Here is a 25,023-nt window from a genome sequence, read left to right on the forward strand (position 1 = left end):
TGGTTCCAAAAACATTTTCACTAAAAACGCTTTCAGTCATTTTAAAAGCACATCCAAACAAGCTCTTATTTGACAGACATTCACAGTCACACGCATTAATATTTATTTATCGAAAATTATTATTACTTTTAATGCAAAACAACAAAGAGATATAGGAGATGTCAAAAAATGCACAAAGCTTGACAGAAAAATGATAGAAGAGCAATACTCAATTCTTCGTTACCATAAAATTATAATTCCAAATTGTCTCCTTTAGCATATCAAACTTGTGCCAAAACATCTTCATCAATGCAAATACAACTCCCTAAGCCACTGAAACATATTAAATGACAATTGTTTCACCTAAGCCACTGAAACATTTAAAACACAACTTACAATGCATCAAAATTACTACAAGACATTACATCACAACCTAAGATACATGAATCTCAAATTAATAATTAATGGAATGGCTGAACACCAAAATACCCGGTTGAAAAACTCCTTATGCACTGCATCAACTTTTGTCTACATGGAGTTTTGTTTCCTTTTTGATTTTATTTTTGTTTTTAAAGATGGACAATTAGTGGCAAACCATAATTATTCATCAATTCCAGGAGTTGGGGAAATTGTTTCCTTTTTTGGGTAATACTTATATTTCAACGAACCATTTATTGGGTTACCTGTTAAGAACTCGTTAACGAATCGAATCGTTATTAAGTCAGGTGTTAAAAACCTGACAAGATATCGTTTGCATTAGGCATGATAATTTTTTAAGCAACCCGTTAACTCAATACAAAACGACGTTATCTAGTCACCTATTAATAATCCGTTAAAATAACGGGTTTGACACAACACGCTCCATTAAAATAACAAGGAAAATACAAAAACAACAAAAACACGACCCATATACAGGCGTATCGATGAGTTATTAACAACTTGGAAGAAAAAAAAAACCCCAACAAAAAGAAAAAAACTCAAAAGGAAAAGATAAGTATTGTTTCTTGATTTTATTTTTTCAGGTAGGAAACTATGGAATCAGAGGAATCCCGATCGGAATCGAAATAAACGGAAAATGGGAAGGGCAATCGCGTCAGATAAAAAACACAAAAACTGTCCACCAAGTCGTCTCCGAGTCTCATTTACTCTCTCCAAATCCGATAAACCAACAAGAAACAGAAGCCTCGCCTCTCTCTCTCTCTCTCTCTCTCTCTCTCTCTCTCTCTCTCTTCATTTTTTAACATCACATGTTTTTCCACATTTATCCCCAGCCGACGCCCACTCCCTCTGTCTCAGCCGTAATTTTCACCATTTTCGATCCCAATCTCACACCTTCTATCCCCCGGCGATCCGCCCTCTCCGCCGCCGCCCGCTCTTTCCTTCCGGTTAGGTTTTTTATTAAATTTTATTTTCTAGGCTTGGTTTAACCTTTAGGAATTAGGGTTTCCAATTTTGCACATTGGATTGGAGCATTCGGTTTCGTTACAATTAGGGTTTCAATCTCCAATCTGATCACTGGATCTATCTCGGCGATTTGAATCTGGGATTTCCGCTATTCGGTTTGGGACTTCAATTTTTCGTTAGGGTTTTTTGAAATTTTGAATTTTGTTGAGATTTTGATACTGTTTGAGGATTCAAGATTAGGGTTTTGAGTACTTCGCAGTGATGACGAGGAGTTCAAGGCACAAATCAAGCAAGCATAGCTCGAGGGATGCCAGGGAGTATTCGGATTCGGAGAAAGATTCGAGCTTAAAGGATCGAAAGGGCAAGGAAGAGAGTGGTGTAGTTAGGGTTTCAAAGGATTCAAGTTCAAGTGAGAAGCGGAAGCTTGATTTAAAGGATGGGAAGGACTCGGGAGGCGGCTCCGGGAATGGGGAATATTCGGTGGATTTAGTATCGACTAAGCGGCGCAAGGAGAGGCTTGATGATGGAGGGAGTGATAGGTGGAATGGAGGCGATGATGATCACCGAAGAAGCAGTGAGGGGTCAAAGAAGTCGTTGAAGGCATCAGGGGAGTCCAAGAGTAAGAAAAGAGATGAGAGTGTGGAATTGTATGCAGAGGGTGGCGAAGTGAAGAAGAATTCTAGTAGTAGTGGAAAGGGTGAAGGGAGGCATAGGGATAGGGATAGGGATAGGGATAAGGAGTCAATTCGAAAGGAGGGCAAGGAAGGTGGTGGAGCAGAGAGGGAGAAGGAAAGGGACAGGGAAAAGGAGAGGGACAGGGAGAGAGAAAGGGAAAAGAAAGGTAAAGATGGGAGAACCGAGCGATTGGTCAGTAGCGACGAACAACGTGTCACTGCAAAGCAAGTCAATGAAAAAACTGGTAAGGTAACTGATTGGGGTGTTTGTTATTTTGTAGTTTATACGTCTATATGGATTCTTTTCCAGCAGTGTGTTACTTAGCATGACTAGTTTACTGTGTAGACATATGCTTACAGTTTTACTACCCCTCCCCCACTTTTCCGGCCAAGAGAATGTTGATAACTTTGCACTTATTTTACTTCATCGTAGTTTACTGTGATTTAGTGTGATGAATTACAATATAGTACACCATTATGGTGCATCCGATCCATCTTTGTTTGATTGTAGTACTATATTTCTGAACTGTCATATCATACAATACAGAATGCTGACTCTGATAGGGAATCCATTTTCAAAAAAGCAAAGCAAATTGGAAACAGCTTATGAAGAATTTGTTGGCATATCTAGTTGCTTAGAATTAAAATTCTCTTTCTATCCATCTATGTAGTGATTTCTGCGTGTCATTGTAATGTGATTCTTTTCATTGTTTACTTTGCTAGAATATTTATACGCTTTTCACAAATAATTTATGGTGGAAATTGAACTCTGATGGGGGTTAGAGATTAGATAAGAGGAATAAAATTTTTGGAGCATGCTGTATTTGATCGGCAAGATTTTTTAGCACAATTTGAAAGGAAAATATATTTGAGTTCATTGAAGTCAGATTCATGACTTTTGAAAGGTGATCCATCTTGGTAAAATTTGGATTTTGTTATATTGCATAACGTAGGTGGGAGTGGTACCAAATGGAAAGACTAACTTTGAATACGTTCTCTTCAAACGCAGTCACACATACACTTAAAATCATAATACTATCCTTAACGTGTGAAAGTTTTTACATAGATCTTAATGCTTCATTTTGCAGTTGGTGGATAGATCTTACTCTGTTGAATAGATATATAGATTGAACTTGATATACAGATTGAACTGGAGTGATGATGTAAAAGGGGTTGCTATTATGGCTTTTTGTAACATCTCATATCTATTGGAAGCTGCAGTCTGCCTTAATCGTGGGACCTACCGCTGTCTTTGAATATTAGTAATTATGTTCCTTGTCATTATTAGTTTCATAGTCACTTAAAAGAGGTTGGGCTCACTATGCTAATTTTTCCTTTACCGTTATGCTCCATTGTACTTTCTATTCCCAAATTTATGATGGATGCAACATCTGGGGAAATGATCCACATGACTGCTTGAGGTATAGTGGGATTGTCTGACCTATTAGTTGCCATATTCTCATTGGTCTACTTGATGTGGCCGTTTCACCTCTAGATTTTGGAATTATTACTCATCTTTTATACCTTAAAGGTTCCAGTAAGACTGTATTTGCAGGGGTGATCCTATCAAGTCTGTGCAGATAACCTCTCTTCTATCACCTTCTGAATGTTTTTTAATGCCCATATGTGAATCGAGGGGGGATCGAAACGTACTCTTGAGAAGTTTGGAGGTGTAGCTGTTTTCTTTAATTTTCACTAATTCTGGAGTGATTATGATTTTCATCTTTATGACACTTTGGTTGGCTTGTTAATGGTTGTTTCCCTTGGGGAAGATGTGGATGTTTTGAGCCAGGTTTGCATTTCTCATATTTATAGGTTTTATGAGTTATCGTTGTATTACTTGTGTGGTTGAATATGGTCTTTCCCTTGTCAGTCATTAAAATCTCGTAATCATGTTTATTGATTCAGTTTCTTAATTGCTCTTTTCCACATCTTTTGTTATTTTAATTGTTTTTTCTTAAAATGTTTATTAGCACAAGGGCTTATCCTGTCGGCTGTTTTAATAATTGTTATAATCATTAACTGATTTTCATTTTAGTTAACATTCAATATTTGTTTGGAATGGAACTAGATGTATGAAGGCACCAATTATGTGTGTCAATTGCTGGATTAATTGCTAAGATATGAATTATTGCTGTTAATGAAGAGGCAAAGAGATCAGATCATTAACTGATTTTCATTATTTTTTTCCGCATGATTCTTCAGTAAGACACAGTAAAAGCCATTGGAATATTATTTTGTTTCATGCAAAATATAATTTATGTGTTGGACCAATAAAAATTTGTATGTATCGTTTACCCTATGCCAAATGACGTATGTTGTTTTGAGATATGTAAAAAATATTTAGTGGTACATAACACGTGTGACCAAAAGCTAAAAAGGCTTCCAAATGACACGTATCTGGCTTCAACATAATCTTTAGGGGGCATGTAGTATTAATGAGTTGACAATATTCATTAGTATGTAGATGACTTTGCTAAAACTAAACTTTATGTTCACAGTTTTATTTTGGAGTGCAATTCTATGTCTTATTTCATGTGGTTTTGCAGATTTAAATGCATGGGATGAATTGGAGAGTCCTGACTCAGAGAACCAGATTGAGAGACGAATGAGGAAAAGGAGAGATGATTTTGGTGATGGGGATAAGCATCAAGATGATGTGGAAGACATCATTGACGGGCTATTATCTTATAGGGATGATTCTGGCAGGGATAGCAGGCATAAAGATGAGAAGCGGAAGGATGAGAGATACAGAGAAAAACATCGGGAAGATGTGGATAAGGACAATAAGCACCGAGATGACAAGCAAAGAGATGAGCGCCCTCCAAAAGATTATGCTAGCAGCAAGTCTGATGAGAAGCATTTAAAGGATGAAAAGGATTTGATAGAAATCCAACAGAAGAGATCCAAGATTCAAGATGGTGAACGCAAAGTAGATCATGATCGCGATCGTGATCGCAATAGGGACCGTGACTCATATCATGTCCGTGATCGCGACCGCTACCATGATCGTGAACGTGAACATGGGTGGGATCATGGTCGTGACCGTGATTATGATCGTGATTGGGATTGGGACCGTGAGCGGGAGCGAGATGGGGACCGCGAGCGAGACCGCAATCATGATCGTGATCGGGGCCGAGACCGTGATAGAGATGGTGATCGAGATCGCGATAGGGATTATGACCGGGACTATGACGGGTCACATATTGATGATCGCAGCACGAGATACAAAGATAGTAGCAGGGGAAAGAAAAGATCTCCGGATGATCGTGATGATGGTAGTGATAAATCCAGAGGTATGAAAGCTCGGTACTCTGACTTGGAAAAAAAGTCATCCATTGGTGATAGAGTTGAGTCAGATGCTAATAAGGGAAGATCTCAGTTGCGGCAAGCTTATGTAGACACTAAATTGAGTGTCAATAAACGCAGGACTTCCCTCGTTTCTATTTCACATGGTGGCATAGATGAGTACAGGTGCCTCTCTCTCTCTCTCTCTCTCTCTAGTTCTGTATGCAATAGTTTCATGGTTGGAAAGGAAATACTGTGATTGTGTTTAACCTTTTCATTTTTTGATGCATTTTTGTATTTTATGCTAATATGTCATTATTTTTTTCCTGGTCCAAGGTATCTAAATTCAGAAGATTTGAAATATAGGGATTCTGGAGTAGAGCATAGGTCCAAAGCAATGCCTCCCAAAGATGGTTCTGGTCCCACTGGAGTTTCAGAAAGAGGTTCCAAGTACAGATCCATGGAGAAACCCAATAAAATGGATGATGGCCATTTCGGCGAGCTGTCAAATGACAAGTCTTCAAGTTCCAAGGCTTCACCCCTGCCCTTGATGGAAAGGTCTCCTTCATCATCAAGTATTGACCGCAGGTACATGAACAGAACTGGTGTCAGGCAGAGTCTTGACATTGAAGAAACAGGTCGAAGAAGCAGTGCTTCAGTGGACAACAGAGATTTCTCTAATACTGAGGATAGACTGGGTCGGGACCTGCCATCAGAGAAGCCTTTGGCAGATGATTCATCCCCAGCTGATTCGTCAGCTAACAATAGAAGTAATCAGAGTAATTTATCTTCTTTGTATCCCCCTCACCCCAATTTTAGGGTCGGAGTTGACAGCCCTTTTATTGGTTCAATGGAAGAAGAAGGTAGAGGTAACTCCAGTTCACGTTACAGGAGGAGTAATGATCCCAATTTGGTTCGAGGGCATGGTAATGCGTGGAGGGGTGTCCCAAGCTGGAATTCACCTGTTCCAAATGGCTTCATGCATTTCCAACATGGGGCACCTCACGGTGGTTTTCAAGGGATGCTACCACAGTTTCCAGCTCCAACAATTTTTGGTGTTAGACCTTCAATGGATATTAACCACTCTGGGATGCCTTATCATATGCCTGACGCTGAGAGATTTTCCAATCACTTGCGGCCACTTGGGTGGCAGAATATGATGGATGGTTCAGGTCCTTCTCACTTGCATCTATGGGATGGGAGTAATGGTGCCTTTAGGGATGAGACTCACATGTATGGCGGTGCCGAATGGGATCAAAGCAGGCATCCAATGAATGCTCGCGGATGGGAATCTGGTGGTGAGACATGGAAAGTACATAACAATGATGTGAAAAGGGACTTGCCTTCCCCAGCACAGAAAGATGATTATCTTGTGCAGGCTGCCATGGATGATGCTGTGGCTTGGAAGACAGGTCAGATGTCTCTCCATGAGGATAACCTGGATCCTGGAGTTTCGAAAACCGTTGAAAGAAGGTCCACTGTGACCTCTCCTTTAAAGGAGCCTATGCCTAAAAGTAGTCACGAGAAGTCACCTGGCCGCTCTAAATTTCAGAGTGATGATGTCCTCTCTTTAAGTCATTATTATCTTTCCAAGCTTGACATTTCATCAGAACTTGCTCATCCCGAGGTGTATAGCCAGTGTATGAGCATACTGGATAGTGAACGAAGTGCAACTGTTGATGAAGATGCTACTACACATACAATTTTGGAGGTGCAGATTCCTTCCAAAACTTAGTTTAGAGCGTTTTGATTTGAGAACCTAGTCTTACTAATTGCATCTTCCTCTTAATGTCACAGGGTGTAAGAGCAGGATTGAAATCGTCCAGAACCTTATTAAGTTCCTCACTTTTTCCTCCTTTGAAGGATTTTGTCTTTCAGGTATGCTTGAATTTCTTGCTTACATAATTGCAGGTATTAATCTTTATGTATTTGCATCCTAGTTGACTGACATTTTATTTTCTGACTTGCAGAAAGCGATGAATCTTTACAAGAAGCAGAGGATGGAAACTATAGGCTTCCCAATTATTGCTGGAGGAGCATTGGATATTATTTTAGCATCTGATCCGGAGAATATGGAATCAAAAGACCGTTGTGGTGTGGAGAAAGTAGAGGGAGTAGTCCTGACTTCTGATGCAGAAATGGAAGGTGCTCGTGTCCTGACTTCTGATGTAGGAATGGCAGATGCTCCTCTTGGCACTGCATTGGGTGATGGTGCTGAGAACCTGGAGGTACCAGTTTCATCTCCGAATCACGAGGTGCAGAACGACACATGCGTCCCTTCTCCTATTTTGGAAATGGCAGCTGGAGATAATGGTGGAAGCAAAGCAGGAGATCCCCATACAATTCCAAATGGGGTGGAAATAGAATCCTCGGAGCAGGTGAAATTAGAGGTCGGCGATGCAAATGGTTTCTCATCACCTGGTATCGAGTCTCTTGCTACCACCACTTTACCTGCAGCTGCCAACGACAATGCGATTAGCAAGACTAAAGATGATAATCCAATTGATCAGGCTTCTACCGAAGGCGCGGCTGATGCAGTAACTGGTCCTTTAATAATACCCGAGGGTTCCCAAAAGGCTTGTGAGGCTTTGATGCCGGGGTCTAATGAGTCTGATTCGGTAATTTTAAGTCGGATACATCATTCTCCTGAAAGTACACATTGAACAATTTCTTCTATATCCATGTTTTTTACGGTTCCTTTTATTGCATTTCAGTTAATCATGCTCATCTTATTTTCTGTGGCTTCTCACTTCAGCAAGGAAATAAAATCAAAATTTCGGTTTTCCGGCTCGTCGAGCTTTGCCCGGAGTCTTGTTTTCTTCCAGCCCTTGACTTTGCTGCGTTTCGTTTTACTGTTGATTGTCTTGCATTGTCGCCATTTTCTTCGACTTCGATAATTTGTTGCTTGAATTTCTTGCATGGTGTGTTTTCTGCTTCTACCTGGCTTTTGTATAGTCCACACACACGCACACACACACACACGTGCAGTAACTTGTGGAGTTTGTGTTTCTTAGGACGTGTGTGAAATTCGTTAGGTTTTTTAGCCAAAATGGTCATTGAGATTTGCATAACTTCTCACTTTGGTCATCGAGATTTGAAATAGATAGAATTGGTCTTTAAGTTTGTCCACAATCAATCATTTTGGTCATTCCGTGAAAAATCTCCATAAAATAAGATTAAAATGATAAAAATACCCTCAATTTTGGTCAAATCATTTTGGGCTATTGTTTATTAAGTTGAGGGTAATTTTGTGATTTTGATCCTTATTTAACGTAATTTTCACTGAATGATCAAAATGATTGATGGTTGACAATCTCAGGGACCACTTCTATTGGTTTCAAATCTCAGGAATCAAAGTGAGGAGTTAACCAAATCTCATAGATCATTTTGACTAAAAGGCCAATTCGTTAAATGTCTTTAGATGTACAAATGAACATGATTTGGAGTGTATGTTACAAGGAACATGACCAATTCACCATTTGGAGATACAAAATTAACCAAAAAAGCCGACTGCCAATCCAATCAGTAACGGTAAAATATAACATCCGGCAAATATATGGAGTTCTGATCTGAAAACCTCTGTATGTTATCGATACCTTTGTCCTCAAGCCCTACGTAGTCATCTGCACCGCCTTCGTTTTCATCCTCGTCAAGAACCCCAGCTGCGATTCCCTCATTGAGACGCCTAGCTTCATCGGGCATGGACTTGGGGATCGCATAAGCTTTGTCGTCCTGATAATCGTGAAGCCCGACAAGAACGATATCATCTGCTGCAATCCAAACCTTCTTGTGTATCGTACTGCGGATGTGACAAAGTCTCTTCTTCCCAGCAATGCGCATGGCTTCACACCGGCCATTACCAAACATTCGGAGCACTTGGGCATACTCCTGTCCATCTTTCTTAAAGAAAAGCTCACCTTTTCGTCACCAGCCTCATTCTTGCCTCTCTTCCTGTTCTTTCCTCCCTAACCCTTGTTTCTCGGCATGATTACTAGCTCTGTTTCTCTGCTTTGTGAAGGGGCGAAACTTGCAGGTGGATTGGATTCGATGGAGGAGCACAATACAAGCAATAACGAGCAATAAATCCTAATAAACTTATAGAGAAAACTAAAGCAAACCCTAAACGTATGCGAGCAATAAATCCTAATAAACTTGACGGGCAAGCAATATAGTTTTTTTTTGGGTTAAAAAACAGGTAGGTAATGTAGTTTTGTTTTTGGGGTAAAAAAAGGTAATATAGTTTTGGGTCATCCTTGTTAACATCGGTAAATCGAAGCTTCATGCTTTCCTTTCCTTTTGGCCAATCAGTTTGTTTCCTGCATAGAAAAAAAGTAGTTGTCTTGGAAATGCTAAGCTTGTGCAATTTGGGACACAGACGACTATAAGTACCCTATAAGTATGTTACAAATACAATACTGCATTGCATTCTTCTCCAATCTCCCAAGGGGAAGAGCACAAACAAGAAGACGACGAAGACGTTGTTGAGATGGGGTTCACTGAAAAAGACTTTGATGCCTCACAGAACAGGATGATAGCCTTGCTTGAGGTTGCTAGGCTCGCTACCGAGGACCTGGTGCAGGAGGAGCTTATGAAGCAGAAGAGGAAGATCAAGAAGCCTATGCTGATCGATTGGGCGGCCAAGAAAAATAGGTCGTCGAATATTTCTTTCAAAAGAAACTGGGAGATGGTAGATGATCCTGGTGATGTTGGTTGGACGCCTGTGGAACTCAAGATGCAGAAGATGTCGTTGAAGAACAATAACAAGAAAGGCGCAGACACGATGAATATCGCTTTGAAGAAGAAAGAAACGATTAGTCCTTCTGCGCCACTTGGGTATCATGACTTGCCTGAAAAATTCAAGAGAGAAATTGAGAGGTTGGGCGGGACTAAAGTGGAGTTGGTGATAGAGAAACAATTGACCAAGACTGATCTACGTTCGGGTAGGATGTCAATGCCTCTAAACCAAATCGTTTCAATTAGTTTCTTGGAAGACGAAGATATGGAGATGCTTGAGAACGGTGAGACAATGACGGTTCGGTTGATAGACCCTGGTCTTGTACAAGGAGATATCAACTTGCGGCGGTTGGAAAAGAGAGAGGGGAAAAACCCGATATATGTTTTGAGGACTCAATGGGGGGATGTTGCTCGGAAAAACAAACTCAAAGCTGCCGATCTCGTTCAAGTTTGGTCGTTTCGGGTTAATCGAGCGCTTCACTTAGCCCTAGTTTTGGTTAAGAGCAGCAGTGTTGACGGCGATCGTCAGGAGATCATGGAAGAATGGAAGAGGTGGTGACAACAAAGGGAAGCTTGCAGTGGCATGCAGGAAACTAGAAGATAATTAAAGGCTTTTAGTTATACTTTTTTCAAACTTTTGGATTGGGATTTTAAGTTTGACTTCGTGGATCAAAGTTTGTTTGTAATCATTCAGTTTCCATTCAAGAAACATCTTAATTTTTTATGAAAAAGTGATTTATCGTTATTTTAAAACTTATTTCAGAATTAAGTTTCCTACATCTTTTAATTTTTATTTCTTCAATCTTCAAAATCAATAGAACACAAAAAATCTTTCGAGAATATCATGCATAAATTATTACTTACGAGTTTCATTTAATTTAAAGAAACAGAAAATAATCATCGTGAATATTGAGTTGCATGTTGACAAAGAAGCACTAGTAGAAATCTGGCCTAAGGCATTGATTTTCTATGACAATTTTGTCCTCAAAGGCCACAAAAGACCCACAGACTCCATGTCAGTGAAGTAGGAGTGTTGCTGATCATTTAGGCCCCAGATAACGGTACCTGTGGCCCTGTGGGACAATGTGACACAAGGGCCCACATAATTTTTACTAGCTAGTGCTTATGCTAGAAGATATTTTATGATTTAAAAAAATAATTTGCAAGGCTGATTGAAAAACATGAGTATAGTCACATTTTTTACGAAAAAAATGTCTTTTGAGTTTGAAAGTTTTAAGCCATTTGGAAGAAGTGTTCATACCATTCTTGAGTCTCATAAGTATTTTTCTTCTATTAAGTAATAATATGGCGTTGCATGTCATTGCTGCCTCTGTTGCTAGGGAGAATGGTAATTGTCCAGGAACTGAAGGTCCAGACATCTCCGAAATAGTTGCACGAATTACTAAGCGTCAATTCTTTCCTTATCTTTGTGGGCAAGCAGTTTGTTTCCTATATAGATACGGGTTTTTTTAGAAATTCCAAGTTCGATTAGTGTTATATTACCAGTGTTTCAGCAACTACTGTACCTAGTTTTGGAAGGATTCCTAAACCTATGCGGGTTTAATTTCCTAAAACCCTAAGATTCCTATAATTGAAGGGCACGCTTTTAGCCGATTAGTAATCCTAATCACACACTGATCGGTGCTGTAAAAACCGTATAAAATCTCAGTAAACCCCTGCAGGGTTAACCAGAATAATACATTTATATTTGTTCTAAGCTCTGTGCCATACTTCGCTTACCTCGTATCTTCTTCAATCTCTCGAAGAAGAAAAGGAAGAAGATAACATGGCGCGGTTATTAAGTGCAAAATACTTCGATGGCTTGACGGAGTGGCCTCAGAACTTTACCAAGTTCGACTGGTTAGTTACAATTGCTGGGGTTGAAGTTGAGATGCATACGCAGGAGGAGAAACTGATGGAGCGAAAGAGAGAAACTTTGATGAAAGAGAAGGCTCTCAAGCAGCCGATGCTAGTCGAGCCGCCCAAGAAACAAAGGTCGCCCCCTATCGGTTCTACAAGAACAGATTATTCGTTGAAAAGAAAATGGGCTAGCAATAGCATAAATGATGATCGTGCGCCGAAGATCCAAAGGTCGTGTGGTGGACCGAAAATTATTTTCCAAAGCATGTATCGTGGTGATGATGATCTTGGTAGGGGTGACCTGGGATGCAAGAAACAAAATGTGATGCCGAAGGACAAAGTCAAGAAAGCCAAGGGATCGACCAAGAACTCTCTGAAGACGAAAGAACCAATTGGTAGTCCTTCCACGCCACCGAAATATCACGACTTGCCTGACGAATTCAAGAGCGAAATTGCAAGGTTGGAGGGGACTAGGCTGAGCTTGGTGATACAGAAGCCATTGACTATGACTGATGTAAATCAGAACGACAACAGGCTGTCAATGCCTGAAGCTCAAATCGTATCCATGGATTTCTTGGAAGGTGCAGAGAAGGAGTTGCTTAAGGAAAATCAAACAATGTCGGTTCAGTTGATAGACCCTGGTCTTGTAAAAGGAGGTATAAACTTGAGACGGTGGCATATGAAAAAGAAACCGGATAACAATAGCAGCAAACCGGAGAAAAATGGCAGCATAATCTATGTGTTGAGAACTCAATGGGGTGCGGTTGCAAAGAGGAATAAACTCAAACCAGGTCAGCTTGTTCAGGTTTGGTCGTTCCGGGTTAATGGAGCGCTTTACTTGGCTCTGGTCTTGGTTAAGGAGAGTCGCGGTGAAGGTGATCATAAGGAGAGCGATGGCGGCCATAGCGGGGGTAAGAGTGGTGTTGTTGAGGGTGAAACTAGTGGCAGTAGTACTGGTATTGGTGGTAGCGGAGGAGGAAGTGAGATAATGGAAGAAAAGAAGGATGACAACAATGGGAATGCTAGTGGGGCAAGTACTGTGATCAATGGGTCGGACCATGCAAGTCCCAACCGTAGCGGAAGCAGGAAAGAAGATGCCGACGTCGAACCCAAACTCTAAACACTTAACTGTAAACTCACACGCCAAAAGATGAACTTTTTTTTATAAATCCTTAAATGTGTGCAAATAATTTTTTGGAATAAATTTTTTATTTCTTTGATATTAAGATTTTTTGGCTGCACTATATCACTTTGTTTCCCCTCAATGCTTGGGAATTAGTATTATAGTCTACTGATGAGTTTTTTTATTTTTTATTTTATTTTTTTATTATTTTTTTATGGTGCAAGTGCATTGAAATTTAGTCCAGTCCGAAAGAAGAAAACCTTGATTTTACTTGTTAGGTCAACATTTAAATTTTGTTATGTACACGAAATAAAATTAAACAAACTTGGAGAGGCAGCACCTTAATTATGTCCAACAATCCAGTACCACCAGAGAAAATAGGGTGTTCTACCTTCAGATCACGTCTGTATAACCATATACACAAGGTCAAAACCTTTTTATATTTTGTATCTTACAAAATCATTCATGATCACGCTCATAAAAGAGTGATACATACTGCTAGTCGGACATAAGAATTCCTTCTTTTTAATATCGTAATGATAAAAAAAAAAACGATCTCAAACCAACAAGACTCTCTACTTTGCAAAAAAAAAAAAAAAAAACCGTCTATCGTAAAAAATTATGTATGCGCCTTACCATTTTGATATGACCTGAAAACTAGTACCAATTAAAATGGTAATGCATAAAAATAATTTTCTACAAGTCCATGTGTGGATGGGTAAAGTTGACCACGTGGATCATTATTTCTGGCCTAAGCCAAGCAGAGAAATTAGGACCGCTCGTGTCCACAATATCTTATCTTTCCTCCTAACAATTTATCGTCACCCTCCACAAATACAAAGGATCAGAAAATGCAGAATTCAGTGGCATATACTTATATAGAACAGAATTCAAGATGTAAACTAAGTTATTAAAAAAGCAGAAACCAAAAACTAAGCAGAAGATATGGCGCATCATTTGCTAGCGAGCTACCATATATCAGGAAAACTCAGCAAAGAAATTTCATCATATGGATTTACTCCTTCTAGACCAGCTAATATTTTTAGGACAAGTAATTCATCTTCTTCTTCAGTGCAATACAGCAGCAGCAGCAGCAACAGTTTGACGTCGTCGACCGATCGGGAAGAAGTAGGGTTTGTGGGGAGTGGGAAGTTTGGTATTGACAGAAAGGGAGAGTTCAAGTATTTGGTGAGTGAGTTTGGTTGGAAGGTCAGGAGTTTGTTCAGAAATGGGGATGAGGTGAGGAAGGCAGCTTATGTTCAAGCTGAAGCATTTCATGAACCTGTATCTCTCTTCGATGATTTCTTCTTCACCTTCTTCCAGGTTTTTCTTATATCCTGTACTTTCTTATATAAGCGATATTTTTCTTTATAAATTTAAACTGATCTAAAGTGCAAGAGAGAAATTTAAACTCGGGTGCATAAGAGCCATATTTGCTTTAATCCTTTAACGAAAATGACTACGCCTCATGTCTGTTTAATATTCTTTCTTGTTTTTTGGTTACTCTTCAAATTTCATCATCATATATGGTCATAAGTTTTAGTTTAATTTGGTTTCTGCAAATACAGGCTGAAGTGCTTTCTGGGCTTGTATATAAACTTAGGAATTCACCCCCAGATAGGTAAACAATTTTACTTGAAAATTGCAATGTACATTGTTACAAGTATTATTTAGCGTAATAATTATGCGTTTTTATGGTATCTCATTAATAATTCAACAGATATGCTTGTTTAGTTGCTGAGTCTACCCCTGAAACTTCCGAGTCACAAGAACTTGTGGGAGTTGCGGACGTCACGGCGTCGAGGGACCAGGCCGTCCTTCAGCATCTCCCATCTAGGTCACCGGAATATCTTTACGTATCCGGCATTGCTGTTTTGAAGAGTTTCAGAAGGAAGAAAATAGCTACTGTCCTGCTAAAAGCGTGTGATGCGCTCTCAGTCGAATGGGGTTTCGAGTATCTTGCCCTCCGGGCATATGAGGATGATTACGGAGCTCGCCAATTGTACTCGAACGCAGGCTACCGAGTTGTCTCCAGCGATCCTCCATGGCTGAGTACTTGGATTGGCCGGAAACGCCGTGTTCTGATGGTCAAACACTCTACTAAGACATGATACGTTAAATCATTGTGTGTATGCAACATAAAGGTAGCGATTTTTAATGGTAAGTGTTAAAATCGCTAGTCATAAATGACGAACTGATACCATCGCTAACAAAGAAAGAACGACGATGTTCGAAAAGCCGGCAAAAACTATTAGCTTTTATAGTTTTATTAAGCTAAGAAGTTTGTCCAAAGAAAAAGTAAAATTAAGCTCTTTTTTTTTTTACCTTGGCAAAATTACAAATTTGGTATATGGATGGACTGGAGGGTTAGTTGTTCCTTGCGGAGAAACAATGGCTGTGCAAGTGAGGGCCTATATATCCATCATCCTACTAATTCATGAATTTCCGACAGTTGGGAGCTTTACATAGACACGGGACTTTGAATTCGTCAGGCTCGTTAGGATCGAACAAGTAATCGTACCTGCGAGAGTCAATAACGGAATATGCAGCAGCGTTAAGCTAATAGCTTCCTCGTAAAGAACTGAGAGACGGTGAGAGAGAGAGAGAGAGAGAGAGTAAGAGAGATACATACGTTAGCTCATCGCCGCAAGTTACATCAGCCTTTGCAATAAGTACAATCCGGCTTTCTTCATCACCCACACTCATGATCCTCGCATAGCAATTCGGCATGCACTGTAGTAAAGATAGGCAACAACAATAAATCCGTAAAGACAAGTCACGGAAACAAACTGACAACAAGAAGATGATTGAATCTATTGAAGAACGGTGGAGGAGCAAATCATGAACGGACAGTACCATAACATTTATCAGAATGACTTACCGAATGGTTGATCAGGCGTGCTATATTTCCTTTATCAGTGGCATCTACAACCACTTCTTCACTGATCTTAAACAACTGCAGAGTAAAACATGAGCCATGAGAAAAGAAGCAAAAACGGAAAGAAAAAGGAATGCAAGGCATTTAAGAGCTGAAATTCTAGCTGGAAACAGAACTTGGGAAACACGTGGCATGAGAGATAACTAGAGCAAATTTTGAAGGTAATAATTACACCACTTGAAAAGAATTCAACTCACATAACAGTCTTTGCCTTCTGATCTATACCGTGTCTCCCTAAGATCTGCAACACTACGTCTCACCTGTTCACCACGATATTCAAGAACCTGAAACAGACGCATGCTTCTTAGTACATTCTGTTTTCAACATAGTGGATTAACTTCTCAAGATACAAGAGCTTATACACTTAATGAAGGGAAATCATTTGAAAAGACAACGTTCAAATTCCATACCATTTCTCCTTCTTGTATGTCTCTACGGGCAAAGAGACCCCATCCATGTATCCCAGATTTACCAAAGCAAACACGATCGTGTTCTGTTCTCTGCATTCATGCACATATAGTAAGAAAATCAAACATTGAAAATTGAATGGGAAATGAGGAGGATACTTGCCTGTAAATGGTGTAGCCGTTCTCTAAAAGACGAAAAAGTTGGAGGATCCTCTACTACCTATTGAAAAAAAAAAAAAACAGTCAATTTGAGATTAGTTTATTTTAAATCCCATATAAAAAGGGAAATACTATTTCATCAAACCCTGAAAAGGTAAAAAAGTTACTCTGAATGTGTTCAAACTTCGAATTGCTTCCAAGGGATGATGGGAAGGTCCCTTCACATGGTGGGCAACAGTTTCTTCTTCTGCTCTCTAGAATCAGAGAAAAAAAAAACAGTGAGAAAAGATCAGGCTAATTACAGATCTAATAATTCAACAATCTAACTGTTTATATCAACTGAGGATCACTATAATGTGTATGGACAGATAACTAGGCATCAAGGTAGAATACCTTCTTGTTATTTTTCAATCTATTGTACACCCGGCACCTTGCAGCAGATAATGGCTCGGGCTCAGACTCAGGCTCTGTCATTTCAACTGTCAAAACCTCTTCAAGCTTTGTTCTATTAGATGAAATTAACCTTGAACCAGGCTTCTTCTTATTTTGGAGAAGGCTTTTCGCTGAAAACACACCTAGAGGAGTCTGTATGATTAAAACCGTATCTGGATTTGGAGCCCTGCACGAACAATGAAAAACAGAAGAGTTGGGAGAAACTTACATATGTACAAGAAAACCAACAATTTGGAAGCAAATGGACATAAGACAATATGAGAACCCACACCTGTGGTAAGCACAATAAGAAACCATTTTTGTGGTCTGTTTTCCATTTTTCTCCAAACAATGCAACTGCATATTAAGAATGCACATACAAATGCAATTACATATCACCAGATATATGAATAATCTGATTCACAACGAGAAGGTGCCATAGATATGAATATAATGAGAACGAACAAAGAGCAATAAGATACCTCCATGCGATAACCTGCCCTTGAGGCACACATTGCATGGTAATAAGTGGAACACTTGCAACATTGCGTGCATGAACCATGAATTTGCTTACAAATAACGCAAATCTGAAGCAGATGTGAACAACAAAAAAAACCTTAGATTGCATCCTCTAAATATTTCAGGGTTCAATCTGTAAGATAAAATTAAAAGAACAAACTAGACTCGCAATCAATGAGATACATTCTGGAACATTTCTAGATCCACTATGTCAAAGTTATCGCACAACTCAGTTCTTTATTCACTAATTGTAGATATGACGGGTCAGGTGTCACTTTTTTACATTACCATGTTTGTTACATTTAAGAATAGAAGTCTTCGAAAGAACAATGTCAAGTTCAATCATATGATTAGATGTAATGTATTGTAACCTTATCCTGAGTTTGCATTGGAATAGCCAAAAAACAATATACGAGAACAAAGAACCCACCTTCACAAAAGAATTTGATGGAATACTCAAGATGCCAAGAGCAGGCTCCATCTTTTCATCACTTGCAAAAGAGACTTCAGGTCTGAACCAAGCACATGTAATATGAACCCACAATCCGTCAATATCAGTTGGCTTTAACGCACCTCCTGCAGGGAAAAAGTAGATAAGCAAGATCAGATCAAAGACATGAGATCATGACAGCTAAGTGAAACTTGATGACAGGACAGTGTATGACTCAACGGATCCACTCTAGCCAGAAACTTGCCTTTGACAGGACAGAGGCAACATTCTTGCTTGACTTTGGGTGCTTCACATGCTTTGCAGACCCACGAAGTGAAATCCCGAACATTTCTTGCTCCATAGCATTCTTGATGGACAGCTATCTGACATCTGATCAAAATGAAACATTAGACATTTCCCGGTTTTCATGCCTTTATAACCCATGGGAGTCTCTAAGGGGCATCGCACAGTTGGTCCTCCGACATCACTGATTTGACAATGATAACTAATGAACTCTATTGATGATACCTATTGCAGATGATGATTTTGTTATAGTCCCAATCTTCAACCCATCTACATACAGCGCATCGTTCTGTTGTCCACTTGGCATGAACAGGTTCATACTTTTCTGTAATAGCAATCAGATAAATACAATTAGTTTACATCAAATGTAGAATTATATGCACAAATATAGAAAACAAATATACCTTGCAAAAAAGTAAGCAACTTCTGCTTTCGTTCTTTAATAGAAGGCCGTTTAGGGGGTTTAGAAGACACAAGAGCATTTTCATGATACTCTGCTAACTGCAACATCTGCAAAGTCAAGCGGGATTGCAATATGAGTATGATTCCCAAATTGAGAGGTCATAGGCCTACTATTGAACGATGGGGAGTAAACTCAAAGAATAGTACCCATTGTTCCAGTGGCAGTAAGGAACCTTTCACTCTGACACTAGTCCTCCAATTTCTCGATTTGGAACCTGTGTGTCGCTCCCATTCACTAAGTGCTTGCTTTTCTGCCCCACAGAATCCACAATTGCACACGACACTGAAACATAAGAAAGAAAATGTATATGAATAAAACATTTTCAGATGTCAAACCAAAGTAATAATCAAATTGACTTATTAAGGTAAAATAAATTAACGGTTAAGTAATATGAATTTAACCACCAAGACTAACATCAATTATAAGTCCTAAGAAAAAAGGAAAACCGTTCATTCTTATGCTTACGAGTGAAGACTTGGAAAATAAATGCCTTCCACGCAGTTGCAGAGAACAGTAACCTTGTTAGGCAGCACCAATTGACCATTATTTTTACTCCATCTGCATCAGAAACTCTATAATCAATAGGGACAAGTCGGTGAAATAATAAACCCAATTCACTCATAAAATTAAAATTTGGATAAACTTACTTTGCATTTGGTTGCCCCCTTTCAGAATCTGATAATTCAAAATTAAACTTGACTTTGCACGTAGGGCAGTAGTAATCAGTGGCTCCCAAGTTCTTCAAAAAGGAAATAACATAGTCAGGGAAGTCTAGAATCTCTTTAAACTAATTATGAATGAGAAAAACAACGAAGTTGGGTAATTTGCCATAATAGACGGACCTTAAAAACGTTGCTGGAAATTTTGTCACATTCTGCATGCACCCACACTTTACAACCATCACATCGGACCTACTCCCAATGCAAATATATTACAATAAATTGACAATGAACTGCACTCTAAAAATAGGAAGTATAAATCACAAGCCAAGCATAGTTTGTAGGTTTCCTCACCCAACTTCCACTGTCTGAATCATTCCAAATCTTCTTGCATATCCCACAATAATGTTTCGATTTTACTAACTGCAATAAGAATGATGCAAGTATTGTCAACAATGCACAATATCCAGAACGCAGAGAAAACCTTCTTTTACTTTTATTAAGAACTGAATTTAAAACCAATAAATAACACCTAACACAAGGTAGGTCATACTAACCCTAGCACACGATTTACAAAGATATTGGCCTCTGGGACTTGGATCCTTCATTTTCTTTATCATTTTAAAAGGAAAATACAAGCCGCAGCCTTCACAGGGTCGTATGTCTTTCTTCTTCCCATATACATCCTGCTCAACGGAACCAAATTCAATACACTGGACATAAAAAAGAGAAGTGTCTACTACTGCAGCGAAAACCTCCCCCTTTCAACAGCTGAGAGAAATAAGGAAAGTATATAGTTTGAACCCAAGGTATATTTACACTGGATAGCTAAGCAAAGAAGCACAGTTCTGTAAAATTCTCAATAATTAAGCAAAGCAATAGCCAAACTTCCATCAGCAACCCCGTTCTGATGATATCAAAACTGTTTGAATTAATTTTTGGATGGTGTTTGAGAAATTCTATGCTCAATATTGTGTCCTAGAAACTACACAATTTAAAAGACAGGAAACAGTGCTCTAAGAGAACTTGCCTGGTCCAGGTCATGGTTTGAACCGGTAGCCTCTTGAACCCCTCTCCGTACAGAGTCATCATACATTGCTGCCATATTTATATCCGCTATCAACTTTTCTGTAAACCCTTGTTCCACCAAAAATGCCTCCTCAATTGCCAACTGGAATTCACAGGGCTCGCAGTTGTTCAATTCAGGCTGCTCCTGGAACCTATATCAAGTAAAATGTTACATAACGACAAAGCGGTTACTACATTGCAATTCAAAAATTTATGAAACAACAATAGCCACACACCTGTCCACATAGTCCATAAAGGGAAAAATCTTCCCACGTTCAACCCAAGCATAATCCTGCTCAAGATGATACGAAATCTTAAAATAAATGCCACACTCTTCCAAACATGAAAACATCACAAGTTCATAAAAACAGATGAACTCCGTACGGAAAACAATTCATACCCGTTGATTCCCATTCCCAGAGTATCCAAAGAACATCACACAAGCTGCATCGGGTATGCAAGACCTCAAAACAAGCTCAGGCGCTTGCGACATTGGATCAATGACAATGGCAGGCCAGAAAGGCTCCTTTTTCCCTGGCATTGCCCACACTATATCGCCTGAATAGAAGTCTTCGGGTCCATACAAGCCATCTTTCCTCTCACCATTCTCCTTTGCAGCCCTCACTGTCTCCACTAAACCATTTCCTTCATCTATTTCCACAACTGCACACTTGTCATCTTCACCCAATTGCGCATGCATTGACGAGAGTGTGCTTGGTGAGCTCGAATACTTCCTATTGTCGAAACTCTTAAATGGCACACTCCCCTCAACTTCCTCCTCTTCATCTTCTTCACACAAAGCCGAATACTTCTTACTGTTATATCCAATTCCATCCACATTTCGCATCTTTTTCGTATTTTGGCTAACTAATTTCTGGGCTTTAAAGGTAGGTTTCTCTTTTTTACATTCAATCTCCTCATCTACATTATAATCTCTTAAACTAGTCTTACTTTCTTTCTTCCAATTCTCAATTACCGAATCATTAAACCGAGAAGGAAGTACCTGAACTCGGCCCCGCGACGTCCTCACCAGCGGCGGCCGCGAAACCTCCGTCTTCGCTGTGGTGGCTGACTCTCTGTTCTTCGATTTCGACTCATCCTCAGGGGAGCAGGAGACTCTGGTGCACCACGAAGCAGAGAACCCCGGCTCGGAGGCCCCGACCGAGCCGAGCAGGCCGTGGAGGCTGACGGGGATAATACTGGCGGCGACCTCGCCAAGCAGACTGAGAGGATAATACCCATTAGTCTTCCTCTTCTTCCTGCCCGAGTTATCGTCGTCCTCACCCGGTGACTCGCCGAGTTTGCACCTTTTCAGACTCGGCATTTGGGATTTGAGATTCTTCTTGATAATCATTGTATCAAAAAATGCAAAACTCAGAGGCCCCACGAATCGATGAATCCCATAAACCCAAAAGAGTAAATCTTTTCACTTCAACATCAACACCCACAAAACCCTTTTGATTTCATCAAAAACCCAATTCCCAAATCTCCTATAAACCCTAATTCCCAATTGGGTTTCCCCAAACAGAGTAATTGGAAACGATTCCCGCTACAGTATTTTTTTTTTCTCGGGAAACAAACAGAAAATTGGGAGAGAAACAGAGCAGAAAGAATGCTCGAGAATTAGACGAAAAGGATCGAAATTGAGAAGAAAAATGTTGGATTGGGAAATAGGGATCGATCTATCCAGGAAGTTTCTTCCCAACTGCTTCAGAGCGCAGAGAGAGATGAGGAATGAGACACAGGAGAGAGAGAAAATCAAATTGTTGTAATTGTAATGTAATTATGTCAAGCAGCTGAAGGAAAACCGTAAAATTCGAGACCTGGAAATGTCTCTCTTTTTAGAGAGAGAAAGAGCGAGGAGAGAGAGAGAGAGGGAGCGGGGAGTTAGAGAGAGAGAAGGGGGTCGGCGTTATCTTTCCAAAGCGTTATATTGGGGGGGAGAGAGAGAGAGAGAGAGAGAGAGAGAGAGAGAGGCTAACGTGCGCCTGACGCGTATAGAGCGCAATTCTTCCTGGCAAGGTCATGAGAGAGAGAGAGAGAGAGAGAGAGAGAGAGGGCATGGTCATCGTGGACAATCTGGTAATATAGTAACATTCTTCGGCCGTGTTCTTTTATTTTCGTGATTGTTTTTGCAGATTTAATTCGAGGTTGTTTCGTTTTAAAAAAATTCGTTGCAGAGGCCAAAACATGTCGCAACGTTTTTGTGTTCCAAGAAAGTTGGCAACTTTATATGCGAAACAACAATGTTGGCATCGAATCCAAGTTCTATGTTTTTCGTTTTGTTTCGATTCGCGTTAGTCGAAAGTTGAGTTAACTCGACCGAACTCAAAAATTTTGCAAACTTTAGTACGATGGTTTGTTTGGTCGATTGATGTTTGTTGGATTTTGGTGGTGGTCACCGGAGCACGGCGGCAGGCATAGGTACAGTTTTCAAATTCTTTAACTTTTTTCGGGGGGTATGATAGTTTGAAGCTCCACCAATGGAAATCAAGAATTTTCCCACTAATTTCTTTTTTGTGAGGTTATTTTGGGTATTTTGCTCTCAAAGAGTTTCATGTTGGTTGCCCTGCTAACAGGTCACAATTAATACGACGACGTCTGTGTGTAATTAATTTTAATTTTAATTTTTTCTTATGTTTAATTAGGAATTTAGGACAACCTTTGGAAATTAATCATCTGCGAGCCCTGGAAAAGGAAAAAAAATTGATAACTTCGAAGTTGTCCGGGGACGGAGATGGCCATGGTGGTGTTGGGTTGAAACTAATATGTTTCTGAAATTGAATAGCATCATGGCCTCCCTCTGTTTTCGATTGGCTACCCAACTATGGCAGATATGGGATCCTACTAACCCGAGAGTTTAAGAACGCATTTTGTGTGATTTTGCTCAAAATGAACAAATCTAGACCAATATAATCTTACTTAACTAGACTTCGTGTAGACAACCAATCACTTTAATGATTTGTTATACAAGTTCACACTACTATGTTCGACGACCTCTCCTTGTTTTTAGGCCCAAATGAAAGTTAGACATTTTCCATCAAATTTTTCGATTTGTAAATTTGTATTTTTCGATAAGTTTTTTCTTGGTTGCATCGATGGATAGCTCGTGAGAGACAGGTGATGATATTTTTCCCAACATTTTTGTATTGTGGGTTATGTTGCAAAGGTGGGTGTTTGTTTTTTGAGAGTGGTCGTGTTTTCAGGTGGATGGGTTTTTGAAAATAGGAACAAAGTTTGGTGATTTCGCGTAGAGATTCACCCACCTCCCACTTCAATTTTTTGGGAGGTCAACGTCAACTTGCAAGCACAAGATCATCGCCAAGCAATGTTTTTTTGGGGTTGAATTTACGAAGAAAATGATTAGGCACGGAGAAAATTTTGTGTCCAGTAGTCGAATCACGTGTTTACTTGTATACAGAGTTTCATGCATTACAATATCAGAACTCTTTAGTCCCACCTTGTGAGAAAGATGGCTTGCGCGGCCGCCCGTACGGGCGTACGCAACTTCTTTCTTCCACGAAGCTTTGGTGGTTATGGTGTTTCAACAAAGAGATGGAGCCGGAAGAGTTTTGTTCCAAGACTTTAGGAAATGTTACTAAAATTGGACACTAAAAGGGTTCGACAGCTGCAGCTTATGTTATGTTTGTGGGTCCATCCCTATCCCATGTTTTTGGAAGTTAAAATTTGGAACACACTTTAGACTGTACTTGTTCAGTTTGCATGGAGTTGTATAAGAAACTGGAAATGAATAGTTAGGAGTGGTAGGTAAGAACTAGGAGGGTTGCAACAGGACGACAGCGGCCGGAGCAATGAGGTGGTCACATGGCGGCGCGATCTCTCCTCCATTTTTAAGATGCGATCTGATTTTATTTGGATGAGTGGCATGTGAAGTTGTGTGAAAGAGTTTAAGCTAGGGTTCGAAAACTGTGAACTGCATAAACTCATCAAGGAGTATGGTTTGGCTTTCTTACCATCTGCATCATTGCAGTATGGTTTTTATACAGTTTTACATACACCCGCATGCCATAAACAATAGTACACGCATGCAATAAATAATGTGAGATCATGCAATATTCTTCTGCCCATCTTCGACAGGACTTCATGGGTTTCATTTAGAATAGTCCTTTCACCATGTCAGCAGCACATGGATTATATGTCAGCAGCACATGGCTTATACTCAGGTAGTTTGAACTGAATATTTGGTTTATCACGCCCCCGCAAGCTGAGTGGGCGCGGACGAACAGGAAGCTTGGAAAGAAGATAACTGAACCGTGCGGTGGACAAGCCCTTTGTTAAGAGATCGGCAAGTTGGTCAGTAGATGAAACATATCCCACAACAAGTTCATTTCTAGTGACTTTCTCTCGAACATAATGATAATCAACTTCCACATGACGCATACGAGCCTGATAAACGGGATTGGAAGCCACTGCCAGTGCACTGATATTGTCACACCACAATTTTGGTGGAGTGAGGGGAAGACGAAGATCACAAAAAATGTGTCTGAACCAAGATAAGGTGGCAGCTGTGTAGGCCATTTGGCGATACTCGGCCTCCGTACTTGAGCGAGACACGCCGCGCT

The 25,023-nt window shown here is 39.9% G+C and overlaps 4 protein-coding genes and 1 pseudogene across 7 annotated transcripts; 3 read left to right on the top strand and 2 right to left on the bottom strand.

Annotated features, from left to right (window-relative positions):
* Positions 1 to 971: 971 nt before the first annotated feature.
* Positions 972 to 8,128, top strand: LOC103443757 (uncharacterized). 4 transcript variants are annotated; one of them, XM_008382650.4, is made up of 5 exons: positions 972 to 2,302; positions 4,607 to 5,531; positions 5,682 to 7,056; positions 7,143 to 7,223; positions 7,316 to 8,128. In XM_008382650.4, exons 1-5 carry the CDS (start codon positions 1,645 to 1,647, stop codon positions 8,006 to 8,008), a joined length of 3,732 nt encoding a protein of 1,243 aa, XP_008380872.1. In that variant the 5' UTR covers positions 972 to 1,644; the 3' UTR covers positions 8,009 to 8,128. The 4 variants fall into 4 exon arrangements, with proteins under 4 accessions (XP_008380872.1, XP_008380879.1, XP_017190187.1 ...); XM_008382657.4 differs by having other exon boundaries at positions 999 to 2,302; positions 5,712 to 7,056; XM_017334698.3 differs by having other exon boundaries at positions 1,151 to 2,307.
* Positions 8,129 to 8,730: 602 nt separating this feature from the next.
* LOC103445505 (eukaryotic translation initiation factor 1A-like) lies at positions 8,731 to 9,331 on the bottom strand (annotated as a pseudogene).
* A 500-nt stretch (positions 9,332 to 9,831) lies between these two features.
* LOC139192241 (B3 domain-containing protein At1g05920-like) lies at positions 9,832 to 10,638 on the top strand. Its single transcript, XM_070813972.1, has one exon. It carries the CDS (start codon positions 9,832 to 9,834, stop codon positions 10,636 to 10,638), a length of 807 nt encoding a protein of 268 aa, XP_070670073.1.
* A 3,153-nt stretch (positions 10,639 to 13,791) lies between these two features.
* On the top strand, positions 13,792 to 15,249 carry LOC103443732 (GCN5-related N-acetyltransferase 10, chloroplastic). The gene is made up of 3 exons (XM_008382630.4): positions 13,792 to 14,385; positions 14,631 to 14,683; positions 14,783 to 15,249. The coding sequence occupies exons 1-3, from the start codon at positions 14,008 to 14,010 to the stop codon at positions 15,171 to 15,173; spliced, it is 822 nt and encodes a 273-aa protein (XP_008380852.1). The 5' UTR covers positions 13,792 to 14,007; the 3' UTR covers positions 15,174 to 15,249.
* On the bottom strand, positions 14,681 to 22,389 carry LOC103443747 (histone-lysine N-methyltransferase ATX4). The gene is made up of 24 exons (XM_070820706.1): positions 20,841 to 22,389; positions 20,677 to 20,732; positions 20,403 to 20,592; positions 19,930 to 20,058; positions 19,727 to 19,795; positions 19,556 to 19,624; positions 19,361 to 19,452; positions 19,179 to 19,271; positions 18,860 to 18,995; positions 18,655 to 18,760; positions 18,476 to 18,575; positions 18,213 to 18,337; positions 17,948 to 18,093; positions 17,481 to 17,585; positions 17,291 to 17,355; positions 16,960 to 17,185; positions 16,734 to 16,820; positions 16,571 to 16,627; positions 16,411 to 16,500; positions 16,198 to 16,284; positions 15,944 to 16,018; positions 15,695 to 15,795; positions 15,388 to 15,583; positions 14,681 to 15,159 (listed from the first exon to the last, which is right to left on the bottom strand). The coding sequence occupies exons 1-23, from the start codon at positions 21,792 to 21,794 to the stop codon at positions 15,493 to 15,495; spliced, it is 3,249 nt and encodes a 1,082-aa protein (XP_070676807.1). The 5' UTR covers positions 21,795 to 22,389; the 3' UTR covers positions 14,681 to 15,159; positions 15,388 to 15,492.
* Between the last annotated feature and the right edge of the window lie 2,634 nt (positions 22,390 to 25,023).

The sequence above is a fragment of the Malus domestica genome, chromosome 01 (genome assembly GCF_042453785.1).
Source record: "Malus domestica chromosome 01, GDT2T_hap1".
Lineage (NCBI taxonomy): Eukaryota > Viridiplantae > Streptophyta > Magnoliopsida > Rosales > Rosaceae > Malus > Malus domestica.